This window comes from Onychomys torridus, chromosome 22 (assembly GCF_903995425.1).
Source record: "Onychomys torridus chromosome 22, mOncTor1.1, whole genome shotgun sequence".
NCBI lineage: Eukaryota > Metazoa > Chordata > Mammalia > Rodentia > Cricetidae > Onychomys > Onychomys torridus.
In genome coordinates this window covers 13,743,357-13,759,041 of record NC_050464.1, presented here as the reverse complement: position 1 = coordinate 13,759,041, position 15,685 = coordinate 13,743,357, and the positions used below count along the sequence as shown (strand labels likewise).

The 15,685-nt window shown below is 36.7% G+C and overlaps 1 protein-coding gene across 1 annotated transcript in view; it reads left to right on the top strand.

Moving 5' to 3' along the window:
- Positions 1 to 13,289, top strand: part of LOC118572619 (cytochrome P450 3A13-like) — a 45,329-nt gene extending 32,040 nt beyond the window's left edge. The window contains exons 8-13 of the mRNA XM_036172345.1: positions 951 to 1,078; positions 2,313 to 2,379; positions 4,783 to 4,943; positions 6,965 to 7,191; positions 8,548 to 8,710; positions 13,194 to 13,289. Coding sequence (XP_036028238.1) covers positions 951 to 1,078; positions 2,313 to 2,379; positions 4,783 to 4,943; positions 6,965 to 7,191; positions 8,548 to 8,710; positions 13,194 to 13,289 — 842 coding nt within the window. The remainder of the gene's footprint in view (positions 1 to 950; positions 1,079 to 2,312; positions 2,380 to 4,782; positions 4,944 to 6,964; positions 7,192 to 8,547; positions 8,711 to 13,193) is intronic.
- Positions 13,290 to 15,685: the final 2,396 nt, after the last annotated feature.

The window sequence follows — 15,685 nt, the reverse complement described above, 5'->3', positions numbered from 1 at the left end:
ATGCATAAATAAGGCTATGCCTTTCATCACCAGCACTGCAGTTTTTCTTAATTTTTAAACACATTCTGTCTGGTAATCAAGTCGGCTTTCAAACGTGTGTTTCTCTGACTCAGCCTCCACGGCACACGTTTACAATTTATTTTCATGTATATTTTGTGTATTTTTGTTGTACCATGAAAGACATATATGACCCTGCTTTTTGGTTCTAGTCACTGGGTAGAAGTAATGATAGCATGAACAATCTATCATTGCATTTTTCTAAGCATGACGGAAAAGACTTACTCCCTCATTTTCAATGTTAGCCCTTAGTTTCCATTGACAGTTCTCATAAAGTTAGAGAAATCACTGCTGTTCCCAATTTTCTGGGAATTAAGTGGGAAAGATATTGTGTTTTCCCTGAATTTTCTCAAAAATACTTGATCTCTGCATGCTTGTATGATTTGGATTTATTCTGTGTTGTAGATCGTGGGTTAGCATACAACAGAATTCTTTTCATGTTTCAGCATTCAGATGAGAAGAGTTTTGCTGATGAAATCACTTTGGAAGCTTTAAATTACATTTCTACACAGGTTTACTTTTCAAGGTTTATTAGGATTTTAATAATGGGCAGTAGAAGTTTCCAGACCCAATTCTACACTTTCCTCTAGTTTTCTAAATTTTGGTAATTATCTGTGTAAAACTGGTCAGAATTATCTGTTAAACATATCACAAAATTCCACACTGAAACTTTCTGGAGATGAACTCTTTATTTTATATTTTTATTTAGAATTCAATTATTTTGGGTGTGATAAACTTTCTATATTTTATAGTTATACTCATTTCTACCACAATTATTCCTGTTGTTTTGATATTTCACTTAAATTATTGAAATTTTCCCATTGGTGAATAAAATAACTGTCAGAAGCTTCCAATTGTGTTTTCATCATGTTTTTTTTTCCTTTTCTCTACAGCACTGTTTCCATTCCTTTCCAGATTATATAAAAAAGTAAACATCTGCATCTTTCCAAATGATGCTATATCATTTTTTAAAAAATTTATAGAAAAGACCAAAGAAGATCGGCTTGGAAATGCCAAAGAGGTAAATATGACACAATTTATTGTAATTCTAAGTCAATGATATCAAAAGATAAACATTTCTTATAGAAAGCCCTGTTAATGATAGTTAATGAATTTGGTCTTTACAATTTGAGTTGTATTGTGCCTGGAACTCAGCAGTATCTGTGAACATTGAGACTGTCACTTACATAATCCTGTTTTACCTACTAGAGTTTATAAGTAGACTAAGGATATGGATGTTGGCAGAAAAAAAAATTGCTGACAGAAGGCTGTCAGGGAATCAGTATTATGTCTGAGGAGGTGCCACTGCTGATTTGCTAGTATTCTGATGGTTGGAGCATTTATAGGTGTGGCTGTTTGAAAGAAAATGGTTCCCAAAGGGAGTGTCACTATTAGATGTGGTTTTGTAGAAATAGGTATTGCCATGTTGGGGGAAGTGTGGCACTATGGAGGCAGGCTTTGAGGTTTCATATATGCTCAAGCCATACCCAGTGTTCAAATCACTTCTAGGTGCTTGTCAAGATGTAAGAACTCTCAACTATCACTCTAGCACCATGTTGCCCATAGGCTGCTTTGTTTGTGCCATGACAATAATGGACTAAATCTCTGATTTTAAGCAATCCACCAGAGTTAAAGGTTTTCCTTTATAAGAGTTGCAATAGTCACGGTGTCTCTTCACAGCAACAGAGACCTTAAGACCTACCGACAATTACATAAAACCTAGCAATGATTTCCAGAAACAACAGTTGATGAATATGAAATATTGATAAATAATATGTCAAGGAAATGAGATATTGATGGGTAGGATTTATTTCTAGACAAGTGCCTAAGAAAGGAGAAGAAACTGAACAACCATCCAGACACAAATCTGTCCTCAGCTGCTACAGATGCTTAGAATGAGGAAAGACATGAAACATTTTGTTAGACTTACTTTTTTTAACTTTCATGACAAGTTTTCTCTGAGTAGCCCTGACTGTCCTGGAACTCATTTGTAGACCAGGCTGGACTCAAATTCAAAGATCCACCTGCTTCCCAAGTGCTGGGATTGAAGGTGTGTGTCACCACCACAATTCTCATGATAAACATTTTGTTCTCCAAAATTTATAGGTCATTGTTTTGTGTTACTAGTGATTCAGGCAACATAGGCTGACTTCTAATGTAAACCATTTCTTCACAAGATAATTTAACTTCTTTGATTCATACTTAATTTTGACCAGCCAAACTACTTTATGCTTTTGAAATTTGTCTCCTTTCAGCATCGAGTGGACTTTCTTCAGCTGATGATGAACTCCCAGAATTCCAAAGACATGGAGTCCTATAAATGTAACTAAAGATAATTTAGACTTTAAAGGGAATGAATAGGGGGAAGGGCTTGTTCTTTTAATGTAATGGGGTCACTCCAACAAAGACAACTTTTTGCTGAATTACAAAAAGACACGGACAGGCTGTTATATGAAGGAGCATAAAGAACTTTCTAAAATCATAGAGTATATGCATACAGAAAATATCAAGGTTATTGAAAATTCCATCTAAGATAGGGAAGCTACACTCATGAAATATCATGAACATGGCTGTCTAACTAAGATTGAATTGGAACAACAGACTACTGACTGTCCAACAGAGATGGAGAAAATCTAATGAGAACCCATTCTTAGATGAAGGGCTCCAGGTAGTTCAGAATAACTGAGGGAGAGATAATTCATCTTCCAAAGGGATGAGTCCCTGATTGTTTATCCAGTCCTAAATGGTCAACCCAGAAACAAGTACAAGTAGATAAAAGTGAATAGACCTTGTCAGGTTGTAATTATGCTTATTTGTCAGTATATGTAATAAAAATGGCTAAAGAAGAGGTCCTAAATTTGAGAGTGAGTGGAGTGGTGGCATGGGAGGTGTAGGAAGGAGGAGAGAAAGAGGGCAATGAAATAATTATATACTGATTCAAAATTTTAAAACATGAATTTCTGTTATGAGCATTGATTTTACACTCCAAGAGTCTTCAGTGATGTGTGGGTTACCTACATCACTCAAATGCTGATTCTCAGGCTCAGGCAGGGCCACTGAATCAGACCATCTGCTTGCAAATCTGAGTCCAGAGCACCCAATCAGGAAGCACAGTGTCCAAATAGCAACTTTCACTGTTGTTTACTCACTGGAAGTGTGTTCACAAACTTAAAGGAATGTGGAAATTTGTTTTTCCTTTCACATTAACATAGTACATTAAAGAAGAAAATCACAGTGTTTATAATATATTTCTTCTGCATTCTTTTTCTCATTGTGACTGGGTTTAATTTGTCAGAGTAAATATTCTTTCCATACATTGGTGCTACAATGTATGCTTTGAATTTTTTAATTAATATATTCCATTATTAATCCCACAATTGAACTCAATACACAATATTTTGTTATTTTCTTTTATTAAACTATTTTTAAATTTTAAATATATTTTGATCATATTATTCTCTTCCCCAAAGGCCTCCTGAATACTCCACCCAGTGAACATTAAGTTCCAAAAACAAACAAAAGCCCAATACAAAAGTAAAAGAAGCCCAATACAAAATGAAAAATTACCCAAAACCAAAAAACAAAATAAAATAATACAAAAACAAACACCAAAGTGAAAGCAAATAAGAGTACACACACACACACACACACACACACACACACACACACACACACACACACACAGTCATAATATGATGGGCAATTTCTCCTGACAATGAGGACTCTCCTGGAATGATTGATATTTTCTATGCCATACCACTTGGAAAAAAACTGATGCTCCCTTTCCCAACACATATACAAGACAGTTCAGTTGTTAACCTTTTCCACAGCAGACAGGTTTTTATTTATTCAGTCAATTTTAAAAAGAAAACAAAGTGTGTCAACATAAAAAAAAAACTAATATATCAAAATTCAGTAAGACAAATTAACAGAAGAAAAAATGTCCAAGAGAAGATACAAGAATCAAAGAACCCACTCATTTGCACACTCAGAGATCCCATATATACACTGAATTGGAAGCCATGATATATACACAGAGGAACTGCTAGAGACCTGTGCAGGCCTTAAGCATTCTTCCTCAGTCTCTGTGAGTTCATATGATATTCCATCATGTTGATTTGGTGGGCCCTATATTCTTGGTATTGTGGGTATTCTCAAATCCACTGACTATTACATTCACCTTGACACCTCTTCTGTAGGATTCTTTGGGCTCTGAGGAGACAGATTTGTTGAAGACAACCAACTTAGGACTGAATGTTCCAAAGGGTCTCACTCTTTGCTTAATATATAGTTGTGGTTCTGGACATTTGTTCCCTTATGCTGCAGGAGGAAGCTTCTCTGGTGATGGCTGAGCAAGGCATTTCTCTACAAGTATAGCAGAACACCATCGGGAGTCATTTTATCTCTACATTTCTTTTTTTTATACTATTATTATTTGCTTTTGCCCTTGGCTACTGGGATATCTAGTCTCAGGTTCTAGATCATCTAAACAGCACCAGGACTTGGTTCCTTTTCGTAGAGTAGATCCTAAGTCAAATCAGTTATTGGTTAGTTACTCCCAGATGTAGGGTGCCACCATGCCCTTGTATATCTTGCAGGCAGTACCCCACTGTAGATAAGTTGCAGTGTATCCTCCTGCACCAAAGATGGTAGAACAAATCAGGTGAAGGCTCTGTGTAGACAGCAGCTTTTATCATTGACATAAAATGTCTACTTTTATTTTAGCTCTTTCTGACCTGGAGATCCTGGCCCAAGCAATCACATTTATTTCTGCTGGCTATGAGACAACAAGCACTGCACTTTCCTTTATTACATATTTACTGGCGATTCACCCCGATGTTCAGAAGAAACTCCAGCATGAGATTGATGCAGTCCTGCCCAATAAGGTGAGTGGATAGTGCTGGAAGCCAAAGGGAAAATGTCAAACCTCAATAAGAAACATTACTTCTACACTTGCTTTTCAAATTATAGTAAATACAGTAAGAATTAATTATTTGAGCAATAGTCACTGAAAATCTAAGACAAAGGAAAAATTATGTGGAGAGAAAAACTAATCTCTATAATTCTGACCCTGTAATATACACTCTCTAATTACAATGAAACGGTGCAAAATCACACGTCAAAATCTCTTTAATTTTTAAGGATAAGCAAGTTCAGTCAAGTATCTTCTTTAAACTTTAATGGGTGTTTTGCCTGCATGTATATCTCTGTACCAGGTGCATATCTGAAACAAGAGGAAGCCAGAAGAGGATCACAGATTCTCTAAATCTAGACTTCTAGGGAATATTTTCACCATGTGGGTATTGGGAACAGAACCTGGGTCCTCTGTAAGAGCAAAAAGTACTCTTAACAACTGAGGCACGCCCCTAGAACTTACACAGTGGATAGCTGTATCCATTACTGAAAATGCTTTGGCATGACTGATATCAATAGGACCTTGCATATCTTGGCTAGACCGGCTGATTCAGTTATCCTTTTTATTACTCCTCTCTCCAGTCACATAATTAGACTCAAACAAAGCACATCATGGTGGCTTCCAACCTAAACTGTTCACCTCAACATTATGCTAGCTATAGTGTCAAACAAAGTAACAGCCACACATCACATATGCTGTCTTCTTATGTATGCCCAAAACTGGATGCAATGTGGTGTGAGGTACCAGAAATCTGGGACTGGCTGGGTTGTCTATGAGGTACATACAAAACAACTTCAGACCTCATACTCACCCCCCTCTTTTTATTTCATTCTGTTATGGTGACAAATGTCATGATCCAAAACAACTTTGTGGAGGAAAGCATTACTTCAGCTTACATTTTCACATGACAGACTATCACAGAGGACAGTCAATGCAGGAACTAAAACAGGAACTAGTAGGCAGCGCTGCCGGTTACTCTACAGAGCACTTCTTCTGACCAAGGTACTCATAGTCACAGAGGCACAATAGGGACTATGGAGGATACTTGCTACTCTCTGGCCCCTCACTGACCTATGATTATCTAATGTCCTCATGCAGCTCAAGGTTATCCAGTCAGGAAAAAATACTTCCTGCAAATTACTGGAACATACTACATCAATGAATAGTCAGGACAACAACTCTCCTAGATATATTTACAAAACAATCTAATCTAGCAATCCCTAATCTGTCAATTTAGACCTCTTTCCCAGGTGACTCTAGCATGTGAGACATTGAAAGTTAAAGATTTATAAGAACAACATATGAAGTAACAAGGGAAAGATTCTTTTAGAAACTGAGCATGGAGCATAATGGACCTCACACTAGAATAGAAATTGTATGCTCAATTAGTCTTAATTTTTAAGCTATTTTACCATAATGAGTTTCAAAGGGAAAATATCCTACTGAAGTCAGTAACTGCAATCTCATATACCATTCCTGTTGAATATGACATTGAACATATTGAAACTAAACATCTATAGTATTATTAAATTTGGTCATAGGATTTAAACTGTGAGTTGTCCTCTGAAAGCATTGATATTGAATTTTAAAATGGAATTTAATGTTCCCCACATTACAATATTCTGGTCTGGACTTGTAGTCTCCTTTTATTAAGGTTTGAAACCCTCAACAGCTAATTTATGTTAAATTATATTGACATAATATGCCATTCATTGTTAGTGAAAAGGAAAACAGTTAAAAGGAAATCTGAAGATTTGGGACCTAAATATAATCTTATGTGAATGTTCTTCTGTTTTCACTTCACCATGTATTTCAGTGGACTTTTAGTATGTCAACACATAGGACTGTGTTGAATAGGACCTATCAATGGTAAATCTACTCATTGATATTGGTAGAATGTGGAGTTTCTAAAAACGTAAGAGTGCTGTATAGATTTACATGAAAGTTAGTTTTAAATATTAAACCAGCAATGTCTTTTTTTAATTTTCCAAGGCACCTGCCACTTATGAAACCCTTGTAGAGATGGAATACCTGGACATGGTGGTGAATGAAACTATGAGATTATATCCAGTTACTAGCAGGGTTAACAGACTCAGTAAGAAAGATGCTGAAATCAATGGTGTGCTCATTCCCAAAGGGACAGTGGTGGTCATACCTATCTTTGTTCTTCACCGAGATCCAAAATACTGGCCAGATCCTGAGGAGTTTCGTCCTGAAAGGTACGAGGACCCTGAAAAGGGAAATATACACAGAACCAGACTTGTTTACTTAGGTTAAGATGTCTTTACTGTAATCACATAAATATGAGTTTATATTATTGCATGTGTATTTGATTTTAGAATATATGTAGTACAATTTGATAATTATTGTAAAAACTACAGACATTTCAATTGACCAAAAAATGACAGTTCTATATTTTGTAATTTTGTTTTAGGGTCTTAGACCTCTCTTAGTCTGGGTTTTTAATGTTATGAAGAGATAATTTTTACCACGGCAACATTTATAAAGTAAAACATTTCTTTGGGGCTGACTTACAGCTCAGAGGTTTAGTCCACTATCATCACAGAGGGAAGCATGGCAACATGCAGACAGACATGTGGCTGGAGAAGTAGCTGAGAGTTACACATCCAGATCAGTGGGCATCAGGGAGAAAAGATTGAGACACTTGGCTTGGCTTGAGATCCTAAGACCTCAAAGCACAGCACCAGTGAACACTTACCACTAAATGCCAGACCTCCCAACAGTGTCAGTCCTTATGAGCCTATAGGGCCCATTTTCATTCAAACTATCATAAAACCTATTTTAAAAATTCAATTCATATTATGACATCTTTGGACATATTTTGAAATGTGTGTAGGAATTAAGAAATTAGAAATACATCAGTTTTCTCCTCTTTTTATAATTGCGGATTACTTTCTGTAACCTATAAATGGTATTTTATGACACATATTGTGTGTGTTTGTGTTTGCGTGTTTGCGTGTGTGTGTGTGTGTGTGTGTGTGTGTGTGTGTGTGTGTGTGTAACAAAGAAAGCACATACAATGACCATAATTAGGAAATCTCTTATATCTTGCTTAGGGTGTTAGGTTTCTATTTCTTTGATGCTGTCCATATTGTCACAAGAAATCTCTGGACACATCCTCAAATATAGGAATCATTTCCCAAGTATAGTAACTCCTTATATTAGACACTGGTGTACATAGAAGTTGCAGAAAGCCTCCTCTTAGATGATTTAAGCTGCATCACAGAGTATGCGTGCTAATATAAGTCATCTTAGTCTTATTTCTTTCTGTTTTGTGAAGGAAACTCCCCCACACTCATCCAATGGGTGACTCCTCCAAAGTCAAGTCATTTACTGATCAGAAAGTTGGTATTTTAATCCTTCTTGAATCTGACTCAGGATATTCTGTGAGTGAAAGTAATCTCATAATGAATAACTCACCCTGACTGCAGTAGTGAACATACTGAAGTGCCCTGTGTGATTCTGGCTGAGGTCTGTGAGTGAAAACTGTAAACATGTGGCTCTTGTGCACTTCATGTTTCATTATTTATGTTCTTGTTCAATTGCGACACCAGGTTCAGCAAGGAGAATAAAGATAGAATCAATCCTTACACATACCTGCCCTTTGGATATGGTCCTAGAAACTGCATTGGCATGAGGTTTGCTCTTATTAACATGAAGCTTGCTATTATCAAAATCCTGCAGAACTTTTCGCTGAGTCCTTGTGAAGAAACAGAGGTGAGGCAGAACATATTCTTTTTGACATATTTTTATTCATAGGCATTTTCATAAACTTGTGGATATATAAATATATATAAAACATATATATGGAGTATATTGATTGATTATTAATTAATGTTTTCTCTGTCAAAAGATCTAAATAAAGACATGCTGGAGCCCTAGGGCCCTTGAGTTCTGGAACAATTAGCTTGTGTCTAAATGCAAATGATAAGATCATCTAGAGTCAATGAAGTCATTGTTTTAATGATTATGTATAGTATCAATGAATTTGAGTATTTTTCTTGTACAAGAATATATGTATTTTTAAAACAAAAGTCTCTTAAGAGCATTTTCATACTTGTTTATAACATATATAGAAAATATTATATGCTTTTTTCTCTTTTCTCATAAAATACATCCTGACTACAGCCTCCTCTCTCCTTCCTCCCATCCTTCCAGTGCCCCATTTCTACCTCCCCTACCTTCCATATCCACTGCTTTTCTACTTTCCAAGAGAAAAGAGCAGGCCTCCTAGGGATATCAACCAAACATAGCAATACAAGATGACATGAGAGTAGGCATAACAAGATGACATGAAGTAGCCATGAAAGCTCATATCCAGGCTGGTGAGAGAACCTGGTAAGAGGGAAAGTGTCCTATGAGCAGGCAAAAGAGTCAGAGACACTCCTACTCCCACTATTAGAAGTCCTACAAAACCTCCAAGGTAAACAACCACAGCATGTATGCAAATGGACCGGCAGGGACCCCTGCAGACTCCGTGATTGCTGCTTCAGTCTCAGAGCTCCTATGTGCACTGTGTAGTTGATTCTGTGGAACTTGTTGGTAGCTTCAACCCCTCTGGCTCCTAAAATCATGGAAGAGATTTTTTTAATTATTATATTTGTGCTTTAATTTTACACATCAGCCATGGGTTCCCCGGTCCTATCCCCTCCCACCCCCAACCCACCTTCCCCCAATGCACTCCCCTCTATTCCCATCTCCTCCAGGGCCAAGACTCCCATGGGGATTCATTTAAACCTGGTGGATTCAGTACAGACAGGTCCAGTCCCCTCCTTCTAGACTGAGCAATGTGTCCCTGTGTAAGCCCAAGGTTCCAAACAGCCAGCTCATGCACTAAGGACAGGTCCTGGTCCCACAGCATGGATGCCTCCCAAACAGTTCAAGCTATTCAATTGTCTCACTTATCCAGAGGGCCTGTTCCAGTTGGCAGCTCCACAGTTTTTGGTTCATAATTCATGTGATTCCATTTGTTTGGCTATTTGTCTCTGTGCTGTTTTCCAATCTTGGGCTCAACAATTCATGCTCTTACAGTCCCTCCTCTTTCTCAACAATTGGACTCCTGGAGCTCCACCTGGGGCCTGGCTGAGGATCTCTGTATCAAGAACAGAAAGGGAGAACAAGGGAGAACAGACCATGATAAATGAAGACCACATGAGAACAGGAATAGGCAGAGTGCTGGAGAGGTCCCCTTAAATCCACAATGATACATCCTCTGTAGACTGCTGGCAATGGTAGAGAGAAAACCTGATCTGACCTAGTCTGATGATCAGATGGCAAAACACCCTACCAGTCGAGCTGGAACTCTCATCCAATAATTGATGGAAGTGGAAGAGGTTTTTAAAGTGTGTTTAGTTTAACTATGTATATGTATAAGCTTTGTCTCCAAGAGATATAATGGTCATCTTAGGATCCCTGTGTCATCTCACAATGTCAAAAATCATTCACCCACCAGAGGGTCTTTAAACATTCCACAGTGATTTCCATTTATAACCAAAGACAAAAATCACTGCATTAAATCATTAGTCATGGATATGATGGACTCTTTTGTTTGGTAATTTTTCATACGTGTCCTCACGCTTTAGGAATTCTGTTCTATACCAGCAGGCATCTATTTATATTCTTATAAATTAATGTGTTTCTTCCCTTCTTTATTTATCATTATATTTTATCCTTCAAGTTCATAACAATCAAGTACTCCACAAGCCAAATACCTTCACTAGATTTTCTCCATGCACTTTATTCCTGTCTTCTAGATATTGTACCCTCACTGCCATTGCCCACCCCCAACCCTCAAACCCATGAATGACCCTCCTGTAGATCCTGCTGTTATTTTCTCTTTATTCATTAAAGCATCCCCTAATTTTATTCTTTCCAAAAGTTAAAATGGTGCCTTGGAGGAGCTTGAAAATATTAAATCTTTCAATAAATACATTAAACATTTTAAATATTCTAAATATTAAAACCAGACAAAAATTTAATAGATGCCTTTCTTTATGTATATTTTTATACGCTGTTATTAATTCTTGGTGAAATACCACACATTTGTATCACATTCACCCATCACCACAATTTATCACAGACCCATCCCCATCTCACTTTCCACTCAATATTTTCTCTCTCCATGTTTCTCTCAAATTTTTAAGTCAATCATGTCCAGTTTCTGTTAGATGACTGTTCTTTTGTATGTGACCTGACCTGGAATAAGATTAATTTAAATGATGTAAAGCCTTTCTAAAGAAAACAGGCTACCTTTCACAGCAACTATGAAACATCAAACCTTCTCAGCTATGGGTGGGACTATGATTCTATCCACACAAACACACACACACACACACACACACACACACACACACACACACACACCATTTAGCCTGATTTAGCACATGTCATATGTCTTGTACTTACTTTCACATCTTTGTAACTATATATGCATCTGCCCTGTTCTTTCTGGAAAATACTGTCTCCTTGAAATCAATGACCACATTTAGTCTTAATAATCCTCAGCCTCCTTATGGGTGTATGTTTAATATTAGGTGTTACTCTTAGAAACATGTTAGAAAGGTCTCATCTGAAAATTTTAAGAATAAGTTGTCACGGGCTGTGGTGGCACACGCCTTTAATCCCAGCACTCAGGAGGCAGAGCCAGGAAGATATCTGTGAGTTTGAGACCAGCCTAGGCTACCAAGTAAGTTCCAGGAAAGGTGTAAGGCTACACAGAGAAACCAGGTCTCAAAAAAATAAAAGAAAAGAAAAGAAGAAGTAATTAACTTAAATGGTGCAATACCCAACAAGTTTAATTTCATGACTTTTGTACTAAATATTACTCAAATATGAGTATGTTTTCCTCAAGAGAGAAGAATATTATATGGTCACTTTTCACATTATAGCTTTAGATCAGCTGTCTTCCTACTCCACACATGAATACAGTTGAGTGACTTTTTTTGATGATAAGCAACCTTCAGGCATCTGGCAATCTTTGACACACTCTAGCTATCTACCAGACGGCCTTTCTCAAACTACAGGGCTACCTGTTTGCTCATTGTTCTGCTGATATAGGATTATTACTCTGTTGTATTGCACTCTCTTCAATAAACTGACAAGAATGTCATTAAAGAATATTAGTCAAAATTAGTATAAATCCCCTTTGCACCATCTTGGAATTTCAGCAGAGATACATAGGATTAATGCCATAGTGGCACCCAAAGTCCCTCCATCTATCACAAGCCCACATATATCAGATAGGAAAATAAATACATTGTTCCAAAATCATAGTATGACAATAGTATTTACAATGTACCAAACCTACTTGTGGTTTTCTTTCCTGTTTCACTAAATGGAAATAAACTTAATATAACCTTTTAAAATGTGCTTGCCATGTGTCCAGAAATGTGGTTTACAAAGTTCAATCTTCCAATTTTCAGTTAAACTTTAGCAGAATAAGGAAGACAGCTATCACAATTTTGTCTCAGACCTTTTACAGATTTGGTGCTCAATATATTTGTTGAAGTATGAATAGATTAGATATTCTGTTTTCATATTTCATAGAAGCAATTCAAGTTGTTTGGTGTCTGTCTTAGTTGGGGTTTCTTGATTATGAAGAGACAACATGAACATTGTAACCCCTATAAAGATAAACATTATTATTTAGGTAACAACTTACAGTTTTTGAGGTTTAGTCCATTATCTTCATGGCAGGGAGCACATTGGCCTGCAGGCAGACATGATTCTGAGGAATGTTTTATCTTATTCAAAGGCAACAGGGAGTGGCCTGAGACACTGGGTTTAGGTTGAACACATGAGAACACAGGCCTAAATCCATAGTGACATACTTCCTCTAAGACCACACCTACTTCCTACACCTATATCCTCTAAAATCATACCTACTCCTAATAGTGCCACCATTTGGGGGGACCATTTTCTTTCAAACTACTGTAGTGTTGAAAGTCATTTATTCACCAATAAATATAGATTAATTTATTTCTAGAAGGCAGTTTGTATTGTTCAAGACTGTACAGAACATGCTATGTAGCTCAGTAAGCTGTAATTTTGTGTTCCTCCTCTCTCTTACTTCTGAATGCTAGGGTCACAGTCATGTGACAACAAATGAAAAAGCTACTGTTCTTAATATATTGGTTCTACCAGACTTCTGTAAAATTGATGATTCATTTAACTTACTAGTCTCTTTATTCAACTATTTCAGGTTCCCTTGAAATTAGGTAAGAAAATGACTCATACTCCAGAAAAGCCTATTGTCCTGAAGATTATATCAAGAAATGGAGCCATAAATGAAGGTTGATTCTATCTCAAGTTCTGTTATGTGCTTCAAAATGAACATTCAATGTACATGGATTTTAATTTACTCCTGATAAAATCTAGATTAATATGTATTTAATCTACCACATTTCATGACAGTCTTTAATTGGTTTCATTGCCTTGATAGGGTCTCAATTACTATGTATAGAAGGAAAATGATTATTTAGCCATCTTTATGCTCTCACATATCAAAATGTATCTATTTTTCCCAAGAAAGAACAATATGTTTCAATTCAATGCTGATAAAATATTTCTCATTAATTTTATCAACATTGTTTCCAACATAGAATCTTTAGTTCCCTATTGTGGCTGGGCATTCCACTGACAATTATTCTTTGCACTTTGATGAGTGATAAGATTCTGTGTTAACCACTACCCACTTCACACAGAAATTTCTTTGATTAGAGCAGAGGGCTACATTAATTTACTGGTAAATAATACAAAATTAGCAGGCAGTTTGATTTTAAGACCATTTATCAGAATAATATGTTCCTTCTTGTACCTGTGAACTCCACAACCATGGGTTCTTGGCCAGAGATACATACTAAGCATGTGTTTCCTCCATTGAAATGGAGTTAAATGCAAGCAGAAAGTGTTGCCTAACCTTAATATTCATCCCACTATTCCACATGCATTGTTCTATATTGTCATTTTGGTCATTATAGGAGTTCATGGGATTCACTGCTGGGTAAAAAAGACTGTTATTTCCTTTCCCCAAAAGAATGCTACCAACAACCTTAAAATACAATAAAATATTGTCATCAAGGAGAAAGTTTCCTGGTCAGTACAATGTTGATATGGTCTATAACAAATGTGTTTACTCTCTTCTGCAAAATGATTTTATCCTCATATTCTGCTTAGTAACCAAGAACAATGGCAGTCTCCTGTATTTTGGGGTATTTTCAGGACAACTCTGATGAACAATCTAGGTGTAGATATCCTACATTTGGTAATGGGCTATATTTTTATACACCTTTGGCCACTGAAAGGAGCACAATTCATTTTGTAGGCCTTGTTTTCATATGTACATGTAAAGATTATAAAATGATACCTTTCCATCTGGATTTGTTTCAATTGCTGACAAACTGTATCCAGTGCCTTGCAAAGGTACAAACCCAATAGTAAAACAGACGAAAAAGATGACTGATCCTTGAAACAGGATAGTCAGGCAAGAGACTGCTGCACTCTGCATGTGGTGAGAAAGGGTGTACTCACAAACTCTATGCATTTGAGAATTTCATGTTCAGCATTTGCCGGCTCTGGGGTCTCCCTTTTTCTCATAGCAAATTGGCCACCAGGCTATGGGGATAAATAGAGCTGAAGTGGTGAGCAGGATTTCGATAGCTAGAGTAAAATGACAAGGACCTCTGAGAGTCACCTGCATTGAGACATCTAAATTGTATTCCAGAGAGTGAGGGGAACTATAAAGGATGGGGACAGCAGCTGAGACATCACCAGGTAGGTGTTCATAGTGTGCTTTGTTTGAATTGACTGTGGCAGCTCCCTGGCAAAGAAAGAAGAGAAGAAGAAGAAGAAGAAGAAGAAGAAGAAGAAGAAGAAGAAGAAGGGAAGAAAAGAAGGGAAGAAGAAGGAAAGAAAGAAAAATGGGAGGAAAAGGGAGAGAGGAAGGAAGGAGAAAAAACAAATAATTTAGTTTTGAGGAGTGATACTGCATCAGGTACACGATTAGCAACATAAAACAAAAAAAAAATGAGATTTAAGTGGTACAATTTAAAAAGTCATAAATTTCCATTTACCTACTTTTGTAGAAATACTTTGTTTCCATGGTAGTATAAGATTGTTGCACCCAGCCCAAGTGTATCAGTTCCTTTCCTACTTTCTGTCACAAGATGATTCTTAAGACAATTTATAAAAGATGTGATTAATTGGAATTATGATTTCAGAGAGCTGGTGTCATAATGGTAGAGCAATATCATTGTTTCAGCCACCAACCTCCATATGACTCTCTGAAATGTCTTCCTAGCTTTTACAAGGATAGGCCTTTAAATCATGGTTTTAGCATTCAACCTTTCTTATATTATAAAACCCCATTGTCATTCATATTCCTCTAAAAACAACATGGGCAGGCTTGTCACAGCAATAGCCCACTCCCTGATAGCACTTTCCTTCTTAGTTATTTTTTATTATGGATTGAAAATACCATAACCAAGATAGTACCTTAAAGATAGGATTTAGTTGGTTAAGAGAGTTAACCTATGGAAACTAGATACACACATGAAAATACAGGCAATAGATCATAACACACCAACAAACAACAAAGAAGAAAAACACACAACACTACCAACAAAAAATAACAGGAATTAACAATCATTGTTCATTAATATCCATTAATACTTGTGGTATCAATTCACCTATAAA